The sequence below is a fragment of the Sinocyclocheilus rhinocerous genome, unplaced genomic scaffold (assembly GCF_001515625.1).
Source record: "Sinocyclocheilus rhinocerous isolate Xijiao unplaced genomic scaffold, SAMN03320098_v1.1 scaffold2027, whole genome shotgun sequence".
In the NCBI taxonomy this organism is placed as follows: Eukaryota; Metazoa; Chordata; class Actinopteri; order Cypriniformes; family Cyprinidae; genus Sinocyclocheilus; species Sinocyclocheilus rhinocerous.
Genome location: NW_015627265.1, coordinates 66099 through 79837, shown reverse-complemented (window position 1 = coordinate 79837; position 13739 = coordinate 66099). Strand labels below are relative to the sequence as shown.

The following is a 13739-nucleotide window of genomic DNA, read 5'->3' as shown; positions in this document are numbered from 1 at the left end:
ACAGTAATCCAGCAGTGTGTGATATCAGCAGTGGAGTCATGAGACAGTCTGCGTGTCATGAATGTTCAGACTCCAGGACGCTGCGACACCGGCCGGCTCCTGTGGGAACAGACGAGGTCGGCGATGTACAGCGCGAGGTTGATGAAGCTCATCACAGCGACGGCGAGCTTCACGTCCCATGAGCACTTGCCCCTCGGGCAGCCCTGCGGCCGCAGCGGAGCGCCGTACTTCCCGTCGAAGCAGACGACGGGCCAAAGCACGGCAGCGCTCACATACAGCAGCACCGCGGCGAACGTGTAGATCACAGCGAGCCGCTCGAACGGCATCCGCAGGGCCCCGCTCCGGCCCGACACCGCCAGCGCCACCAGCAGCACGGCCCCGGTCAAACACACGCCGAACACCGCCGCGCAGTACAGCGTCGCTGCGTGCCGCGTGAAATCAGTCCCGCTGGCGAGCATCACGAAAATCACACATCCTACAAAGATCTGCGCCACCTTCAGGATGCCAGGCGCCGTCGCCATGTAGTAGCTCATGCCGCGCCCCGGTTTGGCCCGCGACAGGAAGACCTCCGTCCCGTACGCGACGCACGCCGCCCACGAGCACACGCTCACCGTGATCCGGAAGTTTCTGACCTCGCAGTTGTTGTACGGACAGTCATCCGCGCGCACAAAGAACACGGGATACAGGATAGACGCAGTGAGCGTGAGCAGCGCGGCGAGAGACGCACACGTCACCGTCAGGTTCTCCCAGGACACCGGGAGACACGCGTGCAGACGGGTCACGTCCAGCACCAGCACGGCCGCGCTGACGGCGAAGCAGCTCGTCCAGACCGCCATGCAGAAGGTCCCGTAGGTGGCGCTGTAACCGGCGCTGTGGATCACTAATGAGACGATGGTGCAGCCCAGCATCAGCTGACACACACGGGCCGCACCTCTGGGAGAAAACACGGCCGAGACGTTCAGATGATGACCAGCGGAGGCGCTCATGACGAGACGCTACACTAGCGCTCGAACGTTTGGGTCAAGTCTCTTCTGCTCAGCAAGGCTGCATTTATTTGATCAAAAATACAAATAAATATATATAATAAAATATTATTACTATTTATTATTATTATACTCAATTATTTTAATAAATGTTGAAAACAGTAAAAAAAAAAAACTGTCAAAAAATAAAACATGAATTAAATCATAAAATTAAAATATTTAAAAAATTATAATAAAACAAAAATAGCAATCAAATTATAGAAATGTAAAATTAAATAATTAAAAACAAATCAAAATAAAACAATGACTAAGAAATTTGTTTCTAAAATAATTTAAATAATTTAAAATGAAAACAGATATAACAAAATAAAATACTTACTAAAAATAAATAAAATCATAAAAATGTCAAATTAAAATAATGAAAATCATTTAAAAATGAAAACAAGTAAATAAAACACTCAAAATAAATAACCAAATCACAGAAATTTAAAATTAAGTAAAATAAAAAAATAAAAATAAAACAGACAAGAAATTTAATTCATAAAAATGACAAATTAAAAATATTTTAAAATTAAAATGAATCAAAATAAAACACTTACTAAAAATAAATTAAATTATAAAAATGTCAAATTAAAATAATGAAAATCATTTAAAAATGAAAACAAGTAAATAAAACACTCAAAATAAATAACCAAATCACAGAAATTTAAAATTAAGTAAAATAAATAATTAAAATCAAAATAAAACAGACTAGAAATTTAATTCATAAAAATGACAAATTAAAAATATTTTAAAATTAAAATGAATCAAAATAAAACACTTACTAAAAACAATTAAATCAAAAATATGTAAAACTTAAAGAATTTTCAAAGTAAAAACAAAATCAAAATAAAACTCTTACCTAAATTATATCAATCATAAAAATGCATTATAATATAATAATTATAATAATTTTAAATAATTATAGATAAAAAAAATAAAACACTAAAAATAAAAGAACATGGAAATATCAAATTAGAATAAATAATAAAAAACTAAATAAAACTAAATATGTATTAAATCATAAAAAAGGTAAAATGAAAACAAATAAATGACGTTTAAAATCAAAATGAAACACTAAAAGTGATTCATTTTTTCAGGATTCACAGATGAACAGAAAGTTCAAAAGAACAGCATTTATTTTGTAACATTATAAATGTCACTTTTGCTCAATTTAATGCGTCCTTGCTGAAACAAAGTATTGATTTAAAGTCTCACTGACCCCAAACGTTTGAACACTGGTGTGTGTTCTAGATCAGTGCTGGGTTTTGCAGCACTGACTCTTGCTCGTCTGTTGATCAGCCGTGTGTCTGTCGTCCGTCTGTCGCTCGAGGCGAGGCTGCTCCTCAGACGCTCCTCCTCAGGCCTGCATGAAGTATTTCTGACTCACGATCTGTCAGAAAGCAAACACAGAAAGTCTCACAGAGTCGGACAGAAGATGTGTTACACAAGTACCATCAGATCGATTACCTTCTGATCCGACTGCTTCACAGACTCAGTGTTTCAGCAGAATCTGGAAGCAGCAGCAGAATCGGTTCGTCCATGCGGCCAGTCAGTGCGTGGAGGTCCAGAGGAGAGAGTTGAGCGTATGTGGGAGCGTCAGAGCAGATATGAGGCTGGAATGTGTGTCCACTGTGAGAAGAAACCACAGTTATGCTATATATAACCACACGCAGACACTCGGGATTGTTAGACATGCAGCTGAGGAATGAACCCTAAATATGAGAGACAACTACAGTCACTGCTCTTAAAGGAATAATTCATGCAAAAATGAACATTAGCTGAGAATGTGCTCTGCACCCTGAGTTTGTTTCTTCATCAGGTTTGGAGAAATGTAGCACTGCATCAGTGTCTCACTGCAAGTGAATGGGTGCCGTCAGAACGAGAGCTGATAAAAACATCACAATAATCCAGTCCACATATTTATATGTTGCGCTCACATTGCCAAGCCATTACATCATTATTGTTCTACAAAGTCATACACACACATTTTGACTAAATAATCATAAATAATGACATTTTTAGCTGAACTTTAGTATCTGCAGCTCCGGTTGAATATGACTTAATTTGATGTTTTTTATATAATATAAAAAATAATTAAAATATAAAAAAAATAGATTAAAGAAATAATATATGCATACATACATGAATAAATAATTTTCAAACCCTCCAGTCAAGACATTTTTTAAATCATTGTTAATACATAATTTTGAACTTTTTTTTTTCTTTGAGTATAAAACTATTTTTTAAAGTATACAAAAATTTTTTAAATCTTACAATTCATAAACTGATAAAAAATGAAGACCCCCTAGCATAATTTTTAAATACTTTTTAATATAAATTTTTTTTTATTTTTTCCACTATGAAAAATATTTTTAAAAATAATAAATACATAATAAAAAAATAATTTTAACCCCCTGGTGAAGCCCCCTAGCATATTTTTTTATCATTTCTATTCTAAGTATAAAAAATGATTAAACAAGAAATAAATAGATAAATAAATAAGTAATAGCATTTTTTGCATATTATTTCTTTCGTGAGTCTAAATATTTCTCTGTGGTAAAGTGCAGTGACACACAGACTATAGCTTGAAACACAGATCAACACTCCACAACATGCTTGAATCATATTATCATTTTTGTCATTTTTATTAATTTTTGGTGTTTTATATAGCTTTTTATATAGTATTTTAGTATATCGTTTTAAAAAATATATATTTTATTTTATTTCAAGTATTATTTAATTTTTTTATGGTTTTGTTTAATAACCCTGCTGCAAATAACCCTGGTCTGTCTCCTTTGAACAGTATTTTTAACACAACAGCGCCACCAGCTGAAGCATCAGTGTACTCACATGCTGTAGTTCAACATGTTTTATTAGTTCTTCTGTTTGGCTAAAGATTGCTTTATGATGGTGTGAATAACTAGCCTAAACGTAAGCTTGTATCATATTGGGAATATTATGATGAGAAGATCTGTAAAGTCAGCATGAAACAGAATCTGCATCCAGTTTTACATCCGTAACGTGATGTTTCTCTGAATTTAACCGGTTAATGTGGTCATTTAGGAGTTACTATTAGCATTTTCATTATGTGTTTTTTTTAAGAGTACAGTGCAATGTTACTTTAGTATCATTTATATACTATTATAGTTTTCATTAACATTTTTATGTATATTTTTTTTCTTTCAGTTTTCATTTTAATTTTAAAGTTTAAATTTTGTTAGTTTTTTATGTCTATATAAATTCTATTAGTTTAGGCTTAGTTAAATTAAAAATGAATATTTTAAGATGTTGCCTTGGCGACTAGCTAAAATAAAAGCTTGTTTTTTTATTTATTAATTTTTTAATGATTTTGTAGTATGGTGCACTAATGAATTATTCACAATAAGAAAAGAAACACACATTAAGAAAGCAAACAGAGTCTTTTATTATGACTTCATTTTGACTTAAAAGTTCATTCAAACCCAAAGCACATTTTAAACTTTCATCAGTGTTATTTATATACTATAATAGTATTTATAAATTTTTTAAATTAGCTTTAATTTTTATATTTTCAGTTTCATTTTAATTGTAGTTTGAGTTTTTGTTGAATTTTGCTACGTGCTTGTCATTTTTATTTTTACCTTACTTTTATTTTAAAATTACTTTAAGTAATTTTAGTACTTTCACTTATTTTATTTCAGTTAGTTGCCAAGCAAACATTTCTAATCATTTTAGGTTTTCCATCTAATATTTATATATTTTTTCAGTTTTATTTTATTTAATGAAATTATTTTTAATATTTTTAGTTTTCGATATTTTTTAATGATTTTGTAGTATGGTGCACTAATGAATTATTCACAATAAGAAAAGAAACACACATTAAGAAAGCAAACAGAGTCTTTTATTATGACTTCATTTTGACTTAAAAGTTCATTCAAACCCAAAGCACATTTTAAACTTTCATCAGTGTTATTTATATACTATAATAGTATTTATAAATTTTTTTAATTAGCTTTAATTTTTATATTTTCAGTTTCATTTTAATTGTAGTTTGAGTTTTTGTTGAATTTTGCTACGTGCTTTTGTCATTTTTATTTTTGCCTTACTTTTATTTTAAAATTACTTTAAGTAATTTTAGTACTTTCACTTATTTTATTTCAGTTAGTTGCCAAGCAAACATTTCTAATCATTTTAGGTTTTCCATCTAATATTTATATATTTTTTCAGTTTTATTTTATTTAATTAAATTATTTTTAATATTTTTAGTTTTCGATAACAATAGCACCACTGACTAAATAATGCATTTTAATGTGGGAGAGATCTTTAGTTGAACTTTAGTATCTGTAGCTTCGGTTGAAATTGACTTGCTTTTATATTTTTATAATAAATAAAAAATAAAGAAAGTACGAAACAAACAAATAAATAAATAAATAATTTTCAACCCCCCTGGTGAAGGTCCCTTAGCTTAAATGCTTTAAAAATAATTTCTTTGAGTATTAAAAAATAATAAAAAAAAAAAACATATATAAACAAAATATAAACATAATGAATAGCTTTTATTTTTATATTTTGTTTTAGAAATTTCGTTACATTTTTATTGTTTTCATAATTTAATATCATAACTTTATTATTTTTATTTAAAAAAAATATTTAACTTTAATTTTTATTTCAGTACTTATATTAGTTTTAGCAATTTTAGTATATGAACAAATTTAATTTCAGTCAGTTGCCAAGGCAACATTTCTCATTTTAATCTAATATTTGTATTTTATTTTATTTCAAAGAATGAAAATGGTGTTTAATAGTTTGAGTTAACAGTAATAAAGCTGAAGTCTATGTTCAGTGCAGGCCAGATGGCTTTCACCTGTGTCTGGGGTGTGTTGTGGGTATATTTTCCTTTTCATTGTAATTTTAGTTTATGTTTTAGTAATTTTGTTTTGCATCCCCCCTCCAATTTTATTAGTTTTTCTTTTTCTTTTAAATATGTCTATGCAGTTTTTATTAACTTTTATTTCAGAATTATCATCAGGAACAGATGATGTCAGAAATAAAGAGAAGAACTCAATTGGCAGTTATCATCGTGTATTTATTTGATGAAGGTTTGCATGAATTACAGTCAATCTATTGAACTACTGAATGATGGGAATCTGAACGCTTCCGTCCTCCTGCATCGATCAAACCTCACTTCTTACCTGAAAACATACAGTAGACAACAACAAAAGTTAAAAAATTAGAAAAACGTAATATTTATTTCAACATATATTTCCTATATTAAACTATGGAAGCACGTTTTTGCCATGGGATAGAAAAATAAAAAAAGATAATTGCAACTTGTCACACAATTCAGACTTTTTTTCTCGCTATCCTTAGAAAAAAGTCAGAATTGCATAATATGAAGTCAGAATTTCAAAATATAAAGTCGGAATTTCAATATAAAGTCAGATTTCGAAATATAAAGTCAGAACTGAGATAAATTCAGAATTTCAAGATATAAAGTCAGAACTGGAAAATATAGTCAGAATTTGGATATAAAATCAGAATTGCGAATTATAAAGTCAGAATTAAAAAAAATAAAGTCAGAATTTTGAAATAAAGTCAGAATTTCAATATAAAGACAGAATTGAGATAGTCAGAATTTTAAAATAAAGTTAGAATTTCAATATAAAGTCAGAATTGCAAAACATAAATTCAGAATTTCAATATAAAGTCAGATTTTGAAATATAAAGTCAGAACTGAGATAAATTCAGAATTTCAAGATATAAAGTCAGAACTTCAATATATAGTCAGAATTTGGATATAAAATCAGAATTGCGAATTATAAAGTCAGAATTTCAAAAAATAAAGTCAGAATTTTAAAATAAAGTTAGAATTTCAATATAAAGTCAGAATTGCGAGATTTAAAGTCAGAATTTCAATATAAAGTCAGATTTCTAAATATAAAGTCGGAATTTCAATAAAAAGTCAGAATTGCAAAACAAATTCAGAATTTCAATATAAAGTCAGATTTCGAAATATAAAGTCAGAACTGAGATAAATTCAGAATTTCAAAATAAAAAGACAATATAATGAGATGTAAAGTGAGAATTGCGATATAAATATGAATAAAGTACATCACATGCAAAACAGTTATTTTAAATTGCAGTCATATTTCACAATATTACTGTTTTTACTGTTTTTTTAATCAAATAAATGCAGCCTTGGTGAGCAGAAGAGACAGCAGTGTCAGTGCGCTCTCTAGTGGTGTTCGTCTGAAATCAAACATATGAGGAAATATGCAATAAGCTCCTGAACACACCTGGCAGTTTGAGCCATTTTGGCACTTTCCCGGGGTCGGTCTTCACCGGTCTGACCGCTGCTGTCTGTGCGTCACCGCCGTCCTCCGTCGCCCCCTGCTGGCCGGAGGAGTCACATGACTCGGGAGCGGGCGGCAGGTCACAGCAACATTACAGACTAACTAAAGTTGAAAAAGTGAAAAAGCATAATATGACCCCTTTAATATTTGAGATGAGAGATAAGATCTGCTTCACACAGCAATAAACACATCAGAAACATTCAGATCTATGAGAATTACCACAGTTTCACTAAAATACCTGTTACTCCTTTAAATTGTAAAACCCTTTAGGTTGCATTTTAAGTTATGTAAATAACTTTCTTATTATTAATACACTAAAACTGTGGTTAGTATGAAAAATTATTTTTTAAAAAAGTAAAAGAGGATTGTGCAAGATTCTTTAAAGTTTTGTTACAGTGTAAAATAAGACGGTTTGAAACTGTACCTTATTAACCAACAAGAAACCATTTAAACCAGTTTAACTCATGGTTATTACAGTGAACTACAACTAAAACTGAAACTAAAATGAAAAACCATTAAAAAAAGACATTTTCGTTACTTGAAATTAAATAGGTTTACTGAAATTAAATAAAATAGTAAAATAATTAATCAAATTAAAATAAAATAAACCTAAAACATTTCATACAACTAAACACAACATAAAGAATAAATAAATAAATAAATGTAAAACATTTTATACAACTAAACATAACACAACAAAGAAAAAATAATAAAATAAAAATAAAATAAAACATTTTAAACAACTACACATAATGAAAAGAACAAAAAATAATATAAAAATATTAATAAAAAAATTAAAATAAATTAAAATATTTCATACAACTAAAGAACACAAATCACACAAAACACACTGAAAAAATTTTGTATACGATTTACACTGAAACGACTCAAAAAATACACGATCTACACTGAAAAATTTCACTCAAAAATTAAATTTAATGATTACAAAGAAACGGCAAGTAACACATCAAATTAAACATAACATTTTGAAGCAGAAAGACTGAAATGGTATTTGAAATGTCTGTTTTAGAGATCTGAAATGACTGATAGCGGAGCGCTGTGTTTTTAGTCACAATAACTGACGCTCAGAAATGAAACTGTCTGAGGAGTTAGAGGGCAAAGGTCACGACCTCCTCTGACCTTCTGCTTGACCTCTGTCATAAGAACATGATCAAACACCAGCTGAACAACAGAACGACACTGTATATAAACAATATAAACTATTTACTCTGATCAAAAGTTTGGACCGTGGTATTTTAGTATCACCGAGATGCTATTACAGTTTTTGTTAATATTTGAAATTCGATTTTAAAAATATTTTCTACATTCATTTTAGTACTTTTGTCATTTTTATTAGTTGATGATTTAAAAAATGTCTATATAGTTTTTATTAAGTTTTAGATTATTTCATTTTAGTTATTTTAGCACTAGTAACTTCATTAAATATTATATTTATAAAAATATATTATAAACAACTAAATATATTAAAATATGATATATTACATTTTAATTATATTATATATAATTTATTTCAAGGCAAAGCATGTTTATTTATACAGCACATTTCATATTCAAAGTGCTTTACAGAAAAGTTATTAAACAAGTTTCATAAGAAATGAAAAACAAAACAAAAAGTAAGGAGTAAAAATGAGAGAAAATAAATTAGGTAAAATGAAATAAGATTAGAATGAAATGATTAAAACTTCATTTAAAATGTATTAAAACAGTTAAGAGTAAAAAGAGTGATGATTTTTTTTGTCTTTTTTTATGGTTTTAACCCAGATTCAGAGAAGGACTAAATAAAAAACCAAGTCCTTATTACGTTTTAGTATTTACTTATATTTATTTATTATTATTATTTATATACTATTATGGTATTTATTAATATTTTGAATTAGTTTATTTTATATTTTCATTTTTATTTTTAGCAATTTTGGATGTGCGTTTGACATTTTGTTTTAAATATTTCTATTTAGCTTTAATTTATATCTATTTCAGTTTTTAAAAATTTTTTTTAATTTCATTTAGTTGCCAAGGCAACAAGTTGCCAAGTTTTTTTTAAGTTAAATTCACATTGAATATTTATACTTTATTTTATTTCAGCTTTACTTCAATTTAAAAAAAACATATACATTTATAGTTTTAGTTAACAATGACACCACTGCTACTGTGATTGGCCACTTCACACGTCAATCACACACTCTCGTTCTATCAAATGTGTTGTACATTCTCACCTCACGCTCTTCAGCTGCGCGAATCTCTTCCGAACGTCGTCCATGGTGACCTCAAAAAACTCGTCAGGAAGCTCTGCGTCATCATGTCGACGGGCTCCGGAGTCCAGATGGAAGACCAGCGGTTCCCTGTCAACCGGCTGCACAAACACACGATTCACTGATTCATCACGAGTCACTGATTCATCACGATTTACTGATTCATCACGAGTCACTGATTCATCACGATTCACGGATTCATCACGTGTCACCGATTCATCACGAGTCACTGATTCATCACGAGTCACTGATTCATCACGATTTACTGATTCATCACGTGTCACCGATTCATCACGTGTCACCGATTCATCACGTGTCACTGATTCATAACGTGTCACTGATTCATCACGAGTCACTGATTCATCACGATTTACTGATTCATCACGTGTCACCGATTCATCACGGGTCACCGATTAATCACGATTCACCGATTCATCGCGGGTCACTGATTAATCACGATTCACTGATTAATCACGAGCTGAACTGTAGGGAATTGTATAAATATGTTTTACAGATAATATAAAGTGTCTATCAATGGAGATTATGCTGTATCGTGTGTCTCTGTATGCAAATATGTGACCCTGGACCACAAAACCAGTGTGAAATTTACTGTCTTAAGTGTCAAATTTACTGAAATTGATATTTATGCATCATCTGAAAGATTTCAGTTTCCAGTGATGTATGGTTTGTTAGGATAGGACAATATTTGGCTGAGACACAACTATTTGAAAATCTGGAATCTGAGGGTGCAAAAAAATCTAAATATTGAGAAAATCATCTTTAAAGTTGTTCAAATGAAGTTCTTAGCAATGCATATTACTAATCAAAAATTAAGTTTTGATATATTTACAGTAGGAAATTTACTAAATATCTTCATGGAACATGATCTTTACTTAATATCCTAATGATTTTTGGCATAAAAGAAAAATCTATAATTTTGACCCATACAATGTATTGTTGGCTATTGCTACAAATATACCTGTGCTGCTTATGACTGCTTTTGTGCTGCAGGGACTCATATAGCTACACAACTGCTTAACTGAGACGCTAGAGTGATAAAGACAGACGCATGAATGAGAAAATAAAACAGAACATGCTTGGAAAAAAACAACAACAAAAAAAAGTGTTATTTAGTGCAAGTTGCCGCATTTCTAATTTTCGTTTAGTATTTTAACTTTAACCCTAAGCATAAAAATAGCCCCACCTACTGATTAACATATGATTTGCATACAGGTTGACTTTGAAAATGAAACAAATGCAAATACAGGGAAGAACTAAATAAAAAACAACAGTCCTAATTACTTTTTAGTATTTACTTATTTTTATTATTATTATTTATATACTATTATAGTATTTATTAATATTTTGAATTAGTTTATTTTATATTTAACATTTTTAATTAAATTTTTTATTTAAGTTTTAGTAATTTACTATGTGCTTTTGCCATTTTTATTTAATTTTTTAATATTTCTATGTAGCTTTAATTTATATCTATATGAAACATAAATGCAAATTGTGAAAAAAAGGGGAAAAAAAGAAAATTAAAAAGAAAAATGTGCTTCTTCACTTTATTAAATTGACAGCCTTGCATTAAAACTGTAGTGAAAATGAAATTTCAAATCACTTCTTTGACAGGAACGATGCACTGTCATTAGGAAAATTAAATTAAAAATAATTTAATATGATTTTCATTTTTGGCACATATTTTCAGGTTTGAATTTTTATCATTTAAACAATGTATTTAAAACGGGCAGAAAATGCCTTCCACAGAAAGCTATTATTAAATAGACCAAATATACATTTAATTTGTATCTTTTTTTATATTGTATTTTTCCGAATGTTTATTTGCATTTTTATGCACATTTTTAATAACAGAGATAAAGGGTTGAAATAAGGGTTTGGTCACATCGCCCAGCCTTAATATAAATAATACATAACTAAAAAAATGCAGGGATCTGACATATAGATGCAATATCATAAGAAAGACAGTGTGTTTTTACCTCCAGATATTTGTCTGTTTCCTCTTCGTCCCTCGTCGCTTGTTTGGCGCTGACTGATCTCTGATCAAACACATTCACAAACACTTTAGTTTGAGAGAGAGACATCTGAGTGACGACTAGAGAACGATCAACAGAGCAGAACAAACACTAAACCTGTGAGAAGAAGCAGAGACGTTCAAAAGTTTGGAATGATTAGGATTTTGTTTCTGAAATCAGTGTTGAAAACAGTTGTGCTGCACAATATTTGAATGCATATTAGAATGATTTCTGAAGATCATGTGACACTGAAGACTGGAGTAATGATGCTGAAAATACAGCTGCGCATCACAGAAATAAATTACAGTTTAACAGATATTCACATAGAAAACAGCTGTTTGAAATCATAATAATATTTCACAATTTTTACTATATTTTTAATCAAATAAATGCAACCTTGCTGAGCAGAAGAGACTTCTTTTTAAAACATAAAAAATCTTAATGATTCCAAACTTTATTCCTGTAATGAAAAAGCCAAAAAAAACAAAAAAAGTGTGAGAGCAAATGAAGAAACAGGAAGTGAACAGACCTTGATCTCACGGCTGGGTTTGGGTTTCTTGGCTTTCGGTGGGCTGCCGGACACACATGAGGACCATGACGTGGACATCTTCAGTCCAGCAGTTCCTCCCAGACGCTGTCCGCTTCCCGAAAATGGCACAAAGTTAGTGGGCGTGGCTGAGGGGGCGGAGCCATGGCACTGTTGTGACGTCCCGGGTCGCTCGTCGTCCTCTTGTGGCATTAGTTTGGACGGCGGCTGGTCAGATTTGGGCCGCACTGCCTGCTCCTGGCTCGCCTTCGGCTCCTCCTCTTCCTGTTTGACAGGATGATGGTTCAGCAGCGCCGCGACCTCAGTGGGAGGAGCCGGGGTTTTCATGGGAACAGGGGCGGGCTTCTCGGGTGGTTCTGGAGGCGGCTGTGATACGGTTGTCTTGGCAACAGCATCCGTTGGCATAGCGACCGCATCCACAGATACACCAGGACACGAGGAGCCAGAGCCTTTCAGCACATAACTAATGAACAGAAACGCCATCGTTATCATCATCATAATCACGTGATGTTACCGCTGAGACGAACAGCTCACCGTATGATAGCACTTCCTCCGGTGAGACCCAGAGACTTCAGAGTCGTCTTCTTCAGCGCATCCTCACCGCTGACCTACACAACGACAACAAGACATGATACGGCAATTTAATCCACAGCATATTAATGAGAAATGCATCCACGGAACGTTTATGGTTCGTTTCATCGTCCGGATTAAGAGAACAACATATTTTGTATTCGAAAAAAAATAAAAAAATAAATAAAAATTCAATAAATTATCAAACCATTTTGTGTTATGTACTAATATGTTAGATTTATATGCAATCTATCATAAAAAAGTGCACTTTGTTAAGTTTTGAGACAACTTGGAAAAGAGAATGTTAAAAAAATCTTTATAAATATGTATAACTTCTTATGAACTTCTTCAGAGTTTCTGCAGGTTTGATGAAGGCAAGTTTAAGACCTTTTCAAGACCCGCAGAAACCTGTTCTTGGAATCTATCTGAACTTCTTTCTTCAGAAGATCCGCAGGAACGAGTGATAAGTCAGTAAATGAAGTCATTGTGATTTGATGTTGACTTTAATAGAGATCAAGCGCTGGTCTCACCTCGTCTCGCATGTAAACACACACTGGTGTGGGTCCAGACGCGTCCAGATCAGGCGTCCTGTGAGGAGGAAACATCAAAATATCTGTCAGGAGGAGAACAAACACTGGACTCTGATCTGTGCATCCGCTGGATGACATGCAGCAACACAAACACGTGTGTCTAATATACTGTATATACACAGAGTTCCTGGATTGAGACCCCGCAGGGCTAGTTTTTCCCCACGTTTATGGAAAAACAGCTGTGGATTTTTAAGGGAATCTCACTGCAGTGGAATCAGTTCTGTAAGAGCAGGGGGCGTGGTCAGTGAGGAAAGGGGAGGAGTCTGTTGTAGCAGTGGGAGGAGCCTGTGAGAACATGAGCGGCATTCAAAATCTGTTTAATATATATGTGACCCTGGACCACAAAACCAGTCATAAGTGTCAATTTTT

The 13739-nt window shown here is 32.2% G+C and overlaps 2 protein-coding genes across 2 annotated transcripts in view; both read right to left on the bottom strand.

Moving 5' to 3' along the window:
• Positions 1-52: 52 nt before the first annotated feature.
• On the bottom strand, positions 53-989 carry LOC107726926 (myeloid-associated differentiation marker-like protein 2). The gene has a single exon (XM_016536621.1). The coding sequence runs from the start codon at positions 984-986 to the stop codon at positions 66-68; it is 921 nt and encodes a 306-aa protein (XP_016392107.1). The 5' UTR covers positions 987-989; the 3' UTR covers positions 53-65.
• Positions 990-9546: 8557 nt separating this feature from the next.
• The window catches only part of aspscr1 (ASPSCR1 tether for SLC2A4, UBX domain containing), a 9513-nt gene continuing 5320 nt past the window's right edge, over positions 9547-13739 (bottom strand). Inside the window, exons 5-9 of the mRNA XM_016536613.1 lie at positions 13311-13368; positions 12745-12818; positions 12193-12673; positions 11628-11687; positions 9547-9728 (exon numbers count right to left, since the gene is read on the bottom strand). Of these exons, the coding sequence (XP_016392099.1) occupies positions 9588-9728; positions 11628-11687; positions 12193-12673; positions 12745-12818; positions 13311-13368 (814 nt within the window). The 3' untranslated portion in view covers positions 9547-9587. The remainder of the gene's footprint in view (positions 9729-11627; positions 11688-12192; positions 12674-12744; positions 12819-13310; positions 13369-13739) is intronic.

Bases quoted from the DNA above. Each gene is read 5' to 3' on its own strand.
- LOC107726926 (XM_016536621.1), bottom strand. From the start codon at position 986: ATGAGCGCCTCCGCTGGTCATCATCTGAACGTCTCGGCCGTGTTTTCT.